The following is a 14,044-nucleotide window of genomic DNA, read 5'->3' on the forward strand; positions in this document are numbered from 1 at the left end:
TTATTCGTTTATTCTTCTTCGCTCGTTAATACAAACTGGGCGTCACAGCGAACGCCGTCCCCACAGATACAGCGGCCAGGGAAGCACAAGTCAAGACAATTCTAGTGGCAAACTTGTCGTTCCAACCATGGTCAGCGTTACAGTACACAGCGAGACAGCGAGACAACGTTCCTCCAACGTTCCTCCAACATTCCTACATATGGCAGACAATCAACACAGGACTACATAATGTGAGAGACAAGTGTGCAAAAAACCCCAGAATGACACAAACACAACAGTGCAATAGAAATGTGCAGCAGTGGCAGTGGGTTTTGCAAACAGTGCTTGGTTGATTTATGAAGGTGTGTGTGTTCATCCAGTCACTGAGTGTTCAGGAGTCTGACGGCCTGGGGGAAGAACCTGTTCCTCAGTCTGGCAGCGAGGGCCCGGATGCTCCGGTACCTCTTTCCAGAAGCCAACAGGCTGAAGGGTGTGCGAGGGTGTGTGGGGTCCTCCACGATGCTGGTGGCTTTGCGGTCGGAGCGGGTGTGACAGGTGTCCGTGATGGAGGGGAGATCTTCTCAGCTGTTCTTACTATCCGTTGTAGGGTGTTGCGCTCTGATAGAGTGCAGTTACAGAACCGCGGTCGTTGATCAATGCTCATGAGAATTTGCATATTTAATGATCGAGGACCTGACCTCCCAGCCCATTGTTCATTCAGTGGGCTGGTGTCAGTCACTGTGTAAAGGTGCTGTTTATAAGGTTGGAAATAGGGCTGGGTTTTTATAATCGATCCATCGATTAAAATCGATCCTGGCTTGGACAACGTGAAATCGATTCATTAAAATCCTGAATCGATTTTTTTATATAAATTTATTTTGCCCGAAACGCCAGAATCTCAGGTTAAACCTCACAAAATTTCAACAATCACCAAACAGCTAAAACAGTAAATGAGAGCAGGAACACGGCTTCTGCACAAAGACGTGAACACAAAGCGCCGACGCATCAGAATCAGTGAGATGTGACTTTCTCACCGACGGCACGGACACGGTCGGGGCTGAAAGCGACAGCTCGCTGATTCTGATGTGTCGGCGGGTCGAGCTTTGTGTTCACGCCCTTTTTGCGCTGATTCTAAAGCTGCAGGTTTGATCTCTCTCCAAACAATATTGACCGAACCAGCAGCAAAAGAAGATCCAAACTATCCATCCATCCATCCATCCATTCGCTTCCGCTTATCCTTTTCAGGGTCGCGGAGCCTATCCCAGCTGTCATAGGGCGAGAGGCAGGGTACACCCTGGACAGGTCGCCAGTCTGTCGCAGGGCCAACACACAGGGACAGACAACCATTCACATTCACACCTAGTGGCAATTTGTATTATCCAATTAACCTATCCCCACAAGCTGCATGTCTTTGGACGGTGGGAGGAAGCCGGAGTACCCGGAGGGAACCCACGCAAACACGGGGAGAACATGCAAAGTCCACACAGAAAGACCCCGGCCTGATGGTGGAATTGAACTCAGGACCTTCTTGCTGTGCGGCAACAGTGCTAACCACCGTGCCACCGTGCTGCCCCCAGCACCCAAGATCCAAACTACGCTTCACATAAACATGAACTCACTCTGACTTTTGCTGTGTTGCTTCCACCACAATGCACAGCTCTCTCTCTCTCTCTCTCTCTCTCTCTCTCTCTCTATTTTCTGCATTATTCGCTTGCTTGTTACGCACAAGTCTACTGTTGTTTACAGCCTGTCAGCCGCTGTTTTTTTCCTTTTACTTACTTCCGAAAAGAAAACCTAACTTCTGCCGTTCAATACTGAACAAATTTAAACGTTTTAAAATGATGCAAAATGCAAAACGCCGTGTCTCTAATAAAACCTCTGTTACGTTCATGTGTTGATTAATGGTTTTCTTTTGTTTTTGATGGACTGCAGAATATTTTTATAAAATCCCAGAACAGGAAAATCAGCTTCATGTTTTTCTGTTTTATCTTCAGCTACTTTGACACAAAGGCCTCGCTGTGATGCTCACACCTTTGATAAAGGCTGGAAAGTGTCAGCTTCCTTTTTATAGATACAAAAATATGGAAATGTACTGATCTGAATTATAATATTTCTGTCTGAGGCAAAATTTCCCAGATTCAAATCGAATCGAATCGGGACCTTGTGAATCGGAATTGAATCGATTCTAGAAATTAGTGACGATACCCAGCCCTAGTTGGAAACCTGCAGTCAGCTGAGACTGAAGAATGTGACGAAACGTTTCTCCCACTGAAAACATCCAGACGAACAGAATCAACTGTTTGGCATTTACCATCCCAGCAACAGGGCAACAATATGAGAACAGGGGTCTGTCACACGAAGCGCTCCTGACATCAGCCCCACAGAGCTGATCAAGACAATAATCCAGAAATACCGATGAGGTGGAGGGCCCAAAACGTCTCTTCACTGACGTTCATCAGCAGGAAATGTAGAACGAAGTTTGCTGCTGCTCGATGGTTTTTTCACCTGACTGAAAGACGTTACTCCGAGTGATCAATAAACACATGAAGTGTTAGTACGGAGGACTTCTCTGTGTTTCCCAGGATTTTTATTTATCCTCCTCTGCACTGATCTGTCCTAGTTCCTATAAATATTTGTTCTGTGACTTTGTTTCACTGCCTCATGTGAAGTTTATTTTAATACTCGTGCCTTCAGCTGGAGTGAGTTTTTTTATGAATGCAAAGCCTCAGTCTCATTTACACCTCCACCAGGGATTAGCAGTTTTACATGAAACGGGTTAAACGTTCTCTGATATCCTCGGCTAATTTGAATTAATTAAATCAGTGGTGAAGCTCCACTCTGCTGCCAACCAGGGAAAATCATTTATTCATTTCTGAAGTCTGCCAGTCATTAAGCTTCAGGCTGAATTTCAGTTTGTGCAGATTTGTCTCAGAAAATCAGATCATGTACCGAAAACAGGTTTCTGCAAACTTCCTCATTTTATCCACAGAGATCAGTTTGTCCTTTAAAATAGTGATGAGCTCAGATTTCAGTTTCTATCACAGAAAACGGGAACAAAATAGACACAATCTAGCACCTGATCCCTTAAGTTTTATGTCCTCAGTCATACTCCGTGTGAGATTTAATCGGTGACATTACTAGAAAATACTGCCGTACTGATTCATCAGAACTGTGTGTGCATGTGTGTCGATCACGAGCAAACACTCATTAGTGCGATAATGAAGACAGTTTATTCTGTACGTGAGTTTTTTCTGAGCACACGCACAATTTAATCCGACATATTCTGGTGACGAGTGTGTTTATTTTACCTGATATCAGTAATTGTTTCTGACTCGAGCGGCTCTGCTGTAATCTCTGCAAACACACACTGATATTGACAGACGGATTAACTGTCGCCCTTTCAGAGGAGATGCTCGCCGCTATGATCTACCTCATCATACGACATTTTTTTTGATGACTGACGCATGGAAAAAAGACACACCAAGAATCTGTGAATGTTGGCAGATTATTTTTAAGAAACCAAAAAGTTTGGGTTAGATCGGGGGTCTCCAACTCCAGACCTCGAGGGCTGGTGTCGTGCAGGGTTTAGACGTGTCCTTGATCCAACACAGCTGATTTAAATGATTAAATGACCTCCTCAACATCTCTCGAAGTTCTCCAGAAGCCTGGTAGTGACCTAATCATGTGATTCAGGTGTGCTTACACAGGGTCACATTTAAAACCTGCAGGACGGTGGCCCACGGGGCCTGGAGTTGCCCAGCCCTGGGTTAGATTCTGTTTTCTGCCTCAAAGCTTCATTGATTGGGTCACTTTTTTATTATCTTTATACATGAAAAACAACAATGAATGAGTGGGAGATGTAAACATTCACAGATACCTGAAAAAATATCACATGTGGAGAGTTTTTCCTTTTCTTTTAGAAGGTCAGTCGTAGTGGCTCTTGGGTGCACCAGAGAACAACATGGGGTTAGCATCTCGCCCAGGGATATTTGGCACACAGACTGGAGCACACAAGGATCAAACCACCAACCTTCCAGTTGGTGGGAGACCTGCTCTACCAGCTGAGCTACAGCCAATCTGAACTATGAGGCGAGCTCAGCATACCCAGGGCACAGCGCCGCTCTCTGAATTCACTTACACCAGGGGTGGTTTTACCCTGGGTCAGCACACCTGAATCACATGATTAGTTCCTTACCAGGCCTCTGGAGAACGCCAAGACATGTTGAGGAGGTCATTTGAAGCAGCTGTGATGGATCAGGGACGCTGGCCCATGACGCCTGAGTTCCCCCACCCCTGACTAACACCAACATCAGAAATCAGAATCAAAGGTAAATGGCCTGCATTTGTATAGCGCTTTTCTAGTACAGAGGCGAGGCTGTAGGGGCGAGTCTGGCAGCCTCCGACCAATCACAGTTTTAGATAACCACTGGCAGGAGATCCTGACCCTGCTTCTAGCCCCGCCCATTTCAGTGAACATGCAGGTTAAACTGTTGGCCAACTTAGGAAGTGCTGGGAAGGAGCTACAGGTGAAAGGCGATCAGTACCGGAGGGGGGAGGCAGGAAGCAAAACTGAAACAGTCTTTCAAAGTAAAACAGAGCACAAGAGAAGGAAACACTAACAAACAGACAATGGAAGCGGAAACAAGGTGAGCAAAACAAACAGGTGGGAGGAGACCGAAGACACGAGCACAGAAACGAGACTCACGAAAAGATGCGAGTAAAACTGATGAGGAGGACAACGGGAACCACAAACACGATAACCGCGAATAACTCAAAGCTCCTGATTTTTACGGACCATCGATTATTACACGCACACGCGCGTGAAGGGGAGCGGCTCTTTGATCTGAGAGAAGCTCCGTTTGTACCGGACAGAGGGGGGAGGGGGGAGACTCCGTGACGACGCGGAGCTGCACGCGGGCTCCGGTGTTTTTCAACCATCAGGCATCGCAGTGACACGCGCGGTGTGTCCGTCGGGTCTGTCTGCGTCTGTCTGTCGGTATTTCACGTCATGCCGCGCGCGTGCTTTCACCTTAACCGTATTGGAGGCTGATCTGCGGACCTCCGCGAGCTGCAGCCCGAAGAACGTGACCGGAGAGCAGAGGCTCGGTCCCGCCGGTGCGAGGAGCAGTTTACCGGATAGACGCCGGAGGAGCTCCGCGGGTCGGTAGGTGACTCTTACCGGATTTACCGTGATGTTCCGGTCAGCTGCAGGTCTGCATTATCATCCTCCTCCATTCATCATCGTCATCTTCAGCAGCAGCTGTTCACAGCTGGACTCTGTTGAAGACTTTGACTTCAGATATTTTTCATCACGTTTGTTTTTATTTAAGTCTGACTTTAATAAACAGACACATACAAACTCTGTCATTAATGTGTGTGTGTGTGAGGACACCATGTTCACCGTCATGTTACATATAAAATAATATTAAGTGATTATTTTTCAGTTGAATGTTACTATTCAGAAAAGATTCAACAGCCACATTCATGCCTGTGTGTCGGCCTGACAGCACCAACTTCACGGTTCCTAATTCTGATATGATATTTATAGTGATTACTGATCAATACCTGAGTCCAAACACTAATCTGTAATCCAAGTGTGAGAAACCTCAGGCTTACATTAAGAACTTTACAATATACAATGTGAAAAAAGAGTAAAAATCATTAGTGAAATAATAAATGATAACAGAACAGAGAGGAGTGAAATAAAAATGTATTTAATCCAATATGACGGCTTGGAGCTCAGTGTGCGTCTTTGCTGCTACACAAAATCTCATTTTCTTTTTATAATAAAATTCATTTGTTAAGAACAACAATCATGTATTGATTTACAATCATAAAATGTGATGATCGATTAAAATTATAATAAAAATGATAGTTTTTATAACTGATCAGTGAAGGAAAATGTTTGAATCTGTAGTTGATCGTGTGACCTAAACTGCTGCTGCCGACCGTGTCCGTGGTGAAGAAGATGTAGGAGCACAGAGAGGAACCTGTGAGGAACATCAGTCGGAAACACGTTGTGACTGTTTGTGGTTGGACGGATTCAGTAGAAAGAAGCTTCAGCTGATCCTGATTGTAGAGGCTAAGCCTACGCTTGAAGTCTCTGAGGTGTTCGTTGGCGGGGGTGACGCGATGCCACTGTTATGAATGAAACCTGTTACAGTCCAGCAACTCCAGCCGTACTTCTCCATTTAACATCTTTATTCCACTTCCATCAGTTGCATTTGTTGTTAACAGTTCTCTTCATCCAACACCATTCATGAGAACAGCACAGTGGTCACAAACTCTTTGCTCCTTCCCAACAACAACACACCTGCTGTTAATTACATGCGCTACCTTAAATACGTTCACATAGACACACCATATGGTAAAACACAAAAGGTAACAACCCATAAAAATGGCTCCTGCTCCGATCAATAAATCGCTAAAGGTTCATCAGTGTTTCAAAGAACAGGAAATGCTCGTGGTTGTCTTTCCATCAAAATGAAATTACTCACAACTCTGACAGGTGTGATGATGATTTTGAGGTGATCAGTATGATCGGATTGATAATCAGTTGGATCAGTAATGGTTTCCATGAAGAGAGTATACTAAATGCAACAGTAGAAACAGTAGAATTATATTCTATTGTTAAAGTGGAGTTCAAACACCAGTTGGAGACTTCAGTTTAACATTTAGTTCTTTAATAACTTTTAAATATTTATTGGTCTGGATTCGGAGGTGTTGGCAGCGATCCGTGGTCTGTCTCTGGACTGATTTTGGATGAAGATGCAGTGTTTCTGTGGAAGTGTCACTTTGCGCTGATGAAGCTGATGTCACGGCTGTTGAAAGCATGTGCTCAACTCGGGTTTGACTCGTTTATGTTTTCTTTTTGTGTATTTTTTATTTGCAGATTGCTAACCTCAGCATTAACTTTTCTTTTCTTTTAGCATACGGTTTGACCCATGTGATCATACTGCTCAGCCCTAATTTGCCCGTTTGCCACTCAGATGGTGATGTCATCATGATGCTGCCAGTCACCCGGTTTAAAGGTCAGCCAGCTGGCATGGTAACCACCACCACACCCTGGCTGTCTGTAAGCACTGACCCCTCCCCCCAGTGGCTGTGGTTGGCCAGCTGGTCAGCTGCAACATACCAGGCCGTGCCTCCTTTGGTGTTCTACCCCCCAGCTGTGTGGATACCTGAGCACGCACAACTGATGCAGGTAACGCTGTCTGCACATCCTGCTGTTACACACGTTTCAGTTTCCTACCACAGGCTGCTAACAGAGAAGCTCTTTGTTGAACGAATCCTCCAAAGCTGTCCCAGCACTCTACACCACAGGTGTCCAACTCCAGGCCTCGAGGGCCGGTGTCCTGCAGGGTTTAGATGTGTCCTTGATCCAACACAGCTGATTTAAATGGCTAAATGACCTCCTCAACATGTCCTGAAGTTCTCCAGAGGCCTGGCAAGGAACTAATCATGTGATTCAGGTGTGTTGACCCAGGGTGAGATCTAAACCGTGACACTGGCAGGACGCTGGCCCTCGAGGCCTGGAATCGGACACCCCCGCCCTACACCATCCTCATCGTGGTCTGGTGGAAGATTTGTTTTTAATATCAAGCAATGGCTGCCTTTCCCTCTGCTCTGTTTGAACCTGTTCTGTATAATCATTGTTAGTGTTGCCTGCTCACTCATATCTGGCACTGTTCTTGGTAGTTTGGGTGATTGGTGCTGATGTGCTCAAAGATCACTAGAAAATAATCGAATAAAAAAACCTGACAGTTTCTTCTCTTGTTTATGGGAGATCGTCATAATCAAATAATAATAATTATCAAAGAAAAGAAAAGTGAGAACTTCCAGAATTCTCAGGTAGTCCCGCACGTCCTCATACAGCAGAAGTGCAGACCGCAGAAAGCCTCAGCAGGAAGTGACAGAAAGCTTTTCACAGCTGGAAACGTTTTACTCTGCAGAGTCACGCTGGAGTCTCCTCTGAATTAACAACATTATTGATGAATTAACAGCGCTGAAGGCCCCCTGCCCTGCTGTGGACGAGTCAGGTCACACGGAGCGATGCACAAGGATTTGACTGGCTTAAAACAAGGAAACCAATCAAAAATATTGTCTGGAATTTAGGTTGCTGAATGAACGAGGCGTGTCCAGACGTAGGGACAGCTTCATTGTGTTACATGCAAATCAGTCCAACAGTTTTTCTTACATGTTGACTGCTATATATTCAGCATACACTATTTTAGTGATGCAAATATGTCCGAACGTATCCCCTCACATCAGCATTCGGATGGAATTTAATTAGCTCAAAGTGATTACATTTCTGTTGTAATGTAATTACATTACAACAGTGAATGAGCCGAATCATGAGCAGCGCTGACTGATTACAAGACCTTCGTTTATTTTAATGTCTCATGTTTCATCTTGTCCCTGAAAGTGATTGATTTATATGTGAAGCGAAAGGGTTAAGGACATGATTTCCTCACATCGCTTCTTCAGTTTGATCTAAAGTGTCTTTAAGTGAGTTCGGCCTCCTCTGCAGTCTAGAGATAAGATGAAACTTTAATGATCCCTGAGGGCAAAGTGAATAATCGTCTGTTAATTATCGGTGTCGTGTTAATTATCTCGTGCTGCTCTTCTTTAATTCTTTCTGCATAAACTCCAGTGACAGAATTTAACATCTTATCAGCAGACCTTCTGAAGTAATTTTTCTTTTCAAAGCATGTTTGTGTCGAACAAAGAAAACTGTCTGAAATCCTGCACAGTGACATTAAATGGTGGCAAGAAAGGAAGGAGCTGCAGAGAGTTCTGAGGTTCTGTGCCTGGACTGAAAAGCCGCTGACAGATCTGGACCTCTGTGCTCTGACTGGCCTCTTTTCACTCGTGGACGATGGATGAAGGAGGTTTAGTTTTTATAGTGATAATGGATCTCTGACAGCTCCTTCACCTTGATGAAAAATCCTTTTTCAATAAGAGGATGATGAGTTCAGGTCCTCATTTTATTCTGTCAGCAGCTTCATCTGAAAGTCCTCCACTTATTTCTGCACACAGCACAAAGGTCAGGCAGGGCCAGGAGGACAAATTGGACAAATTCTCCGACAGAAGGCTGCACCAGCACCTGTCTACCTGTCTGTGTGTCTGTCTGTGTTGGTGGAGCAGGAAGTTCATCCTAATTTTTTGTGGTTTCAGTGGGAACGTCCAGCAGTTGAAGTCGTTCCTCTCGTCCAGCCGTTTTATCAGTCTTCACCTCTTCACCATCATTGTCATCATCGTTTCCCAAAGGTACGCACGCACGGACGCACACGCACACACACACACACACACACACACACACACACACACACACACACTGGAAAATGCTAATGTTGCTACTGTAGTTGCAGATCACTGATACCTGGTTCTCACCAGAGGAAGTGGGGGTGTTTCCAAGGAGACAGAAGCGCCTCCTATTAACCAATCGGATAATCCCGAGATCACGTAGACAAACCTCTGCGGCCAACCTGCTGTTGTTCCCTCCTCAGCTCTCAGGTAAGACAACACCTGCTGCAGATGTTGTGTTCGTGCTGGCCATCTTTTACAGTTTTATCTGGTGAGGATGCAGAAACGTGACAAACCAGGTGTCATGTGACATTTCTGTTCACTGAGTCATGTGACCTCTCAGTTCTTTACCTGCGATCAGTACAGTTGGAGTCAGGTATGTTTCCTTTATGAATCCACCTGATTATTCTGATCTGTTTGTTTAAACCAGCCCAGAGAGTTTAAGATTACACGCAGTTCATCCAATCAGATCAGGGACCTTCACGTCGAGGCGGGGCTTCTCATCTGGTCCTGTGCATTTAATCTGAAAGGCTCTGTGTAAAGGCCCGGCTAATCTGGAATCGAACCAACAACCACTGGAGGTTGGAGGTGTTTCAGGGATGCTGGATTCTCATTTGCCATGTTGCCATGACAACACGGCTCATTTCTGAGAGCTGAGTGGCTGTAGCTCGCTGCTCCGAGGTGAATGTGTTTTTACTCTCTCTCACACACACACACACGTACTGGTGTCAGTGTAATGGGAAGATGATTGGTCCATTTGAAATTACCCAATGAAGCATGATGGGAAATGTGTGCTATTCAGCCCTGAGACCGCAGGCATGTGTATTGATGAGCAGAAAAACCGTGACGGACATATGAACGAACGAGGTGGCGGTCTTATTTAAAGGTGGTGTTATTAGATAGACTGAATGATGGTAGGCCTATGTGAATGTGAATCGGTTCTGTTCTGACTCAGGTGGTGTCTGCGCTTTGGAATCAGCCTCACAGGGTGGGGTGGCTGTAAACAGTGAAATGTTTAAATGTTGGTTAAACATCAGCCTGCTGATCTTCTCCTTACATGAAGGAGGGTCAGAAGCTCGTATCAACTTCACTGATATTCACAGTGTTATTGCCCCTTGAAGTGGGATCAACTCTTCAGGAGACAAAAGTGAGTGTATACACTCTTAAATTTCTCCGGGAGCATGGCCTCGCCCAAGTAGGTTTGCCCCTGAATTGCCTCCTGCATTCCTGATTTTGTTGGTCTTCAATCCTCATGTCCTCACTTGTCTATACTATGGTGGGAGGTTAAGAAAAAATATTATTTTACTTGTACTTTTCGCTCCACTGCACTATTTGACAGATTTACTGTCCATTGCCCTAATACATGAGCATGGGCTGGGCCAGAAGTAACTGACCAGATGATTACAAAGAACGGCTGGGAGTATAGAGACTGAGGAGGTTGGTGAGATAGTCAGGGGCAAGGTTGATTAGGCATTTGAAAGTAGGCAGCAGAACTTTAAAATCAATACGAAATTTAATAGGCAGCCAATGTAAGTCAGAGAGCACTGGAGTAATACAGGCAAACTTTCTAGTTCCGGTTAGGAGACGAGCCGCAGCTTTCTGAATGAGCTGTAACCGTTGGAGGTGAGCGAGTTGGAGTCCAGAGTAGAGCGAGTTACAATAATCTAATCTGGAGGTCACAAAGGCATGTACCAGTTTTTCAAGATCTTTGTACGGTATTAAACGATTGACCATGGAAATTTGGAAGAAGCCAGATTTAACCACAGAGGAAACCTGTTTATCCAGCTTAAATGAGCTATCCAGGCAAACACCTAGATTACTTACAGTATCTGTAAGAAAGTAAGCAAAGGGAGCAAATCGGGCAGCTAGCTGGTCTCGTGGAGTGTGACTATCCTACACCATAATCTCAGTTTTCTTCTCATTTAAAATGAGAGAATTGGCTGACAGCCACTCTGTAACCTCTTTCAAGCTGTCAGACAAACGATTCAATGAAGCTGGCAGGTCATCACACAACTGGAAATAGATTTGAATGTCATCAGTATAACAGTGGTAGGAGATCTGATGTTTGTCAAAGATAGAACCCAGGGGTAGCATGTACAAGGCAACACTGGAGGGCCCAGCACAGACCCCTGTGGTACTCCACGGCAAACAGGGCAGTGGCGGATGAGTAGCAACCCATCATGAAAGAAAGTCCTACACGAGAGGTAGGATTTAAACCAAAGTGCAGAATCCTTGATGCCTATAACATGTTCCAGTCTCTCTAAAATCATTTTATGGTCTACTATATCAAAAGCAGCGGACAGATCCAATAAAATTAAAATGGCAGGGCAACCTGAGTCGGTAATTAAAAGAAGATCATTGAAAACCCTCAGCAGTGCCATTTCAGTGCTGTGGTGAGGTTTAAAACCAGACTGAAATTTGTCACTAATGTTATTTGCATTTAAGTAGGCCTGTAGTTGCAAAAGGACAGTTCTCTCTAATATTTTAGATAAAAACGGAAGTTTAGAGATAGGCCTATAATTCGCAAGGTCAGTATGGTCGAGGCTAGTTTTCTTTAGGATAGGTTGCACCACTGCATGTTTAAGTGCAGATGGGACATGGCCTGCGAGTAATGATAAATTAGCCGAGCTGAGTTTGAACTTCTCAATTGATCAATTATGCTTTAAGAGTAGAAAGTGAGATTGGTTCAGATTTGTAGAAGTTGGACGGAGATCCTCCAGGAGGACGAGGATTCACCACAGGAAGATGAGGGAGTGAGGTTTTTAGAAGTGAGATTTTCCTCGTAAAATAATTAAAAAATTGCTCACAGAGAACTGGGGAGGCAAAGTCTACTTTATCAGGGCAAGGATCGATCGCAGAATTGAAAATTTTAAACAGGACCCGGGGCTTATGGGTATTAGTCACGATGATGTCGGACAAAAAAGCCGCTTTAGAAGTCTTAACAGAGTCCTGATATATAGTGCGGCTGCTACGTAAAAGGGATACCTGAAGCTTATCTTTTTTCCACCTCCTCTCAGATTGACAAAAGGTACGGCGTAACGTCTCGTATAGAGTCATTTAACTGGAGTTGAGTGGAGGATCTAGGACGCTTCATTTTCACAGGGGCCACTAGGTCCAAGGTGGTGGAGCATGCGGATAACATAGCATTCATAATCTCCAAAAGTTGATTATGTTCATCTGGACGTAGCGTTTTGAGGCAGAAATGTTTCGTCACTCATCCAGGTGACTTCTTCAGTCTCAGCTGACTGCAGGTTTCAATCTTATAAACAGTACATTGCATAATGACTGAAACCAGCCCACTGAAGGAACAATGGGCTGAGAGGTCAGTTCCTTAATCTTAATTATGCAAATTCTCATGACCACTGACCAAAACCCACTGATCAAAGACCACTGATCAAAGACCACTGATCACTGAGTCCCATTCACAGAGTTGGGGAATGGCTGCAATCACAGCATTGTAAGATGGTGACAGATGTACCCTTAGGCCCCTCCTCCATTCAGAGATGGTCTTTCCCTTTTCACGTAAATGGCCTCCTTGACTCCGCCCTCAAACCAGCGTTCCTCCCTGTCCAGGATGTTACATCCTCATCCTTGAAAGAGTGTCCACTGGCCTGTAGGTGTAAATATAATGCAGAGTCCTGGCCTTGTGAGGTGGCTCTTCTGTGTTGTGCCATCCGCTCCGCCAGAGGTTGTTTGGTTTCCCCGATGTTTAAATCCTGGCACTTACCAGCGTACACTATGTTACTCTGTTTGTGTCGGGGACCCGATCCTTGGGGTGGACCAATTTTTGGTGCAGCGTGTTTTGGGGTTTAAAAGCCACAGAAACCTGGTGTTTAGAAAAAATGTGTCTCAGCTGCTCCGATACTCCTGACACGTACGGGATCACTACAGATTTTCGCTTGGGCACCGGTACCGGTCCGAGGCCCGGAGGTTGGGGACCGCTGATTAAGAGGACCCGAGGGAAGCTCGGAAAGCTAAGCAGAAGTTATTTGGAGAGGAGAGTGACTGCCGTTGGTTGAAAAGAGAGGTAAAACTTCAGTGGTGTGGAAACATTATGGGTTCAGTCAGACGTGGATCAAGTAGACACAGTGTGTAACTTTGCTACAGTGTAGCTGCACCACAGAGCAACACTGCAAAGTTCACTAAACACAGATGTTTACATTTTTCATTTATTTTTTATATTGCAAACATTTGCACTGTTATCAGTATTTGCACTATTTTATATTATTTTTTGACAATCTTTAAAGCCATTATTCAACACATTGTTATTGTTAAATAAATATCGTCAAATAATCGAGATCTCAATGTCAGTGAAAATAATCGTGATTATCATTTTTGCCATAATCGAGCAGCCCTAGAGCTGGGTGTCATCTGCATAGCAGTGTAAATGTATGCTATGTCTTCTAATGATGCTGCCTAAGGGAAGCATGTATAATGTAAACAGAATTGGTCCTAGCACTGAACCCTGTGGAACTCCATAATTAACCTCAGTATGTGAAGAGGACTCTCCATTTACATGCACAAACTGGAGTCTATTAGATAGATATGATACAAACCACTGCAGTGCAGTACCTGTAATACCTACAGCATGTTCTAATCGCTCTAATAAGTTCAGCGTTCAATACAATCCACCCCTCACAACTCATCAGGAAACTGACAGACCTGGGCATCAGTTCCCTCATGTGCAAATGGTCACTGGACTTCCTGACCAACTGCCCCCAACATGTCCGGCTGGATAACCGCTGCTCATCTACAATCA

The 14,044-nt window shown here is 44.7% G+C and overlaps 1 protein-coding gene across 1 annotated transcript in view; it reads left to right on the plus strand.

Moving 5' to 3' along the window:
• The first annotated feature begins 4,608 nt into the window (after positions 1-4,608).
• The window catches only part of tcerg1l (transcription elongation regulator 1 like), a 72,984-nt gene continuing 63,548 nt past the window's right edge, over positions 4,609-14,044 (plus strand). The window contains exons 1-5 of the mRNA XM_026178571.1: positions 4,609-4,625; positions 5,079-5,143; positions 6,969-7,183; positions 9,157-9,249; positions 9,345-9,495. Coding sequence (XP_026034356.1) covers positions 4,609-4,625; positions 5,079-5,143; positions 6,969-7,183; positions 9,157-9,249; positions 9,345-9,495 — 541 coding nt within the window. The remainder of the gene's footprint in view (positions 4,626-5,078; positions 5,144-6,968; positions 7,184-9,156; positions 9,250-9,344; positions 9,496-14,044) is intronic.

This window comes from Astatotilapia calliptera, chromosome 8 (genome assembly GCF_900246225.1).
Source record: "Astatotilapia calliptera chromosome 8, fAstCal1.2, whole genome shotgun sequence".
NCBI lineage: Eukaryota > Metazoa > Chordata > Actinopteri > Cichliformes > Cichlidae > Astatotilapia > Astatotilapia calliptera.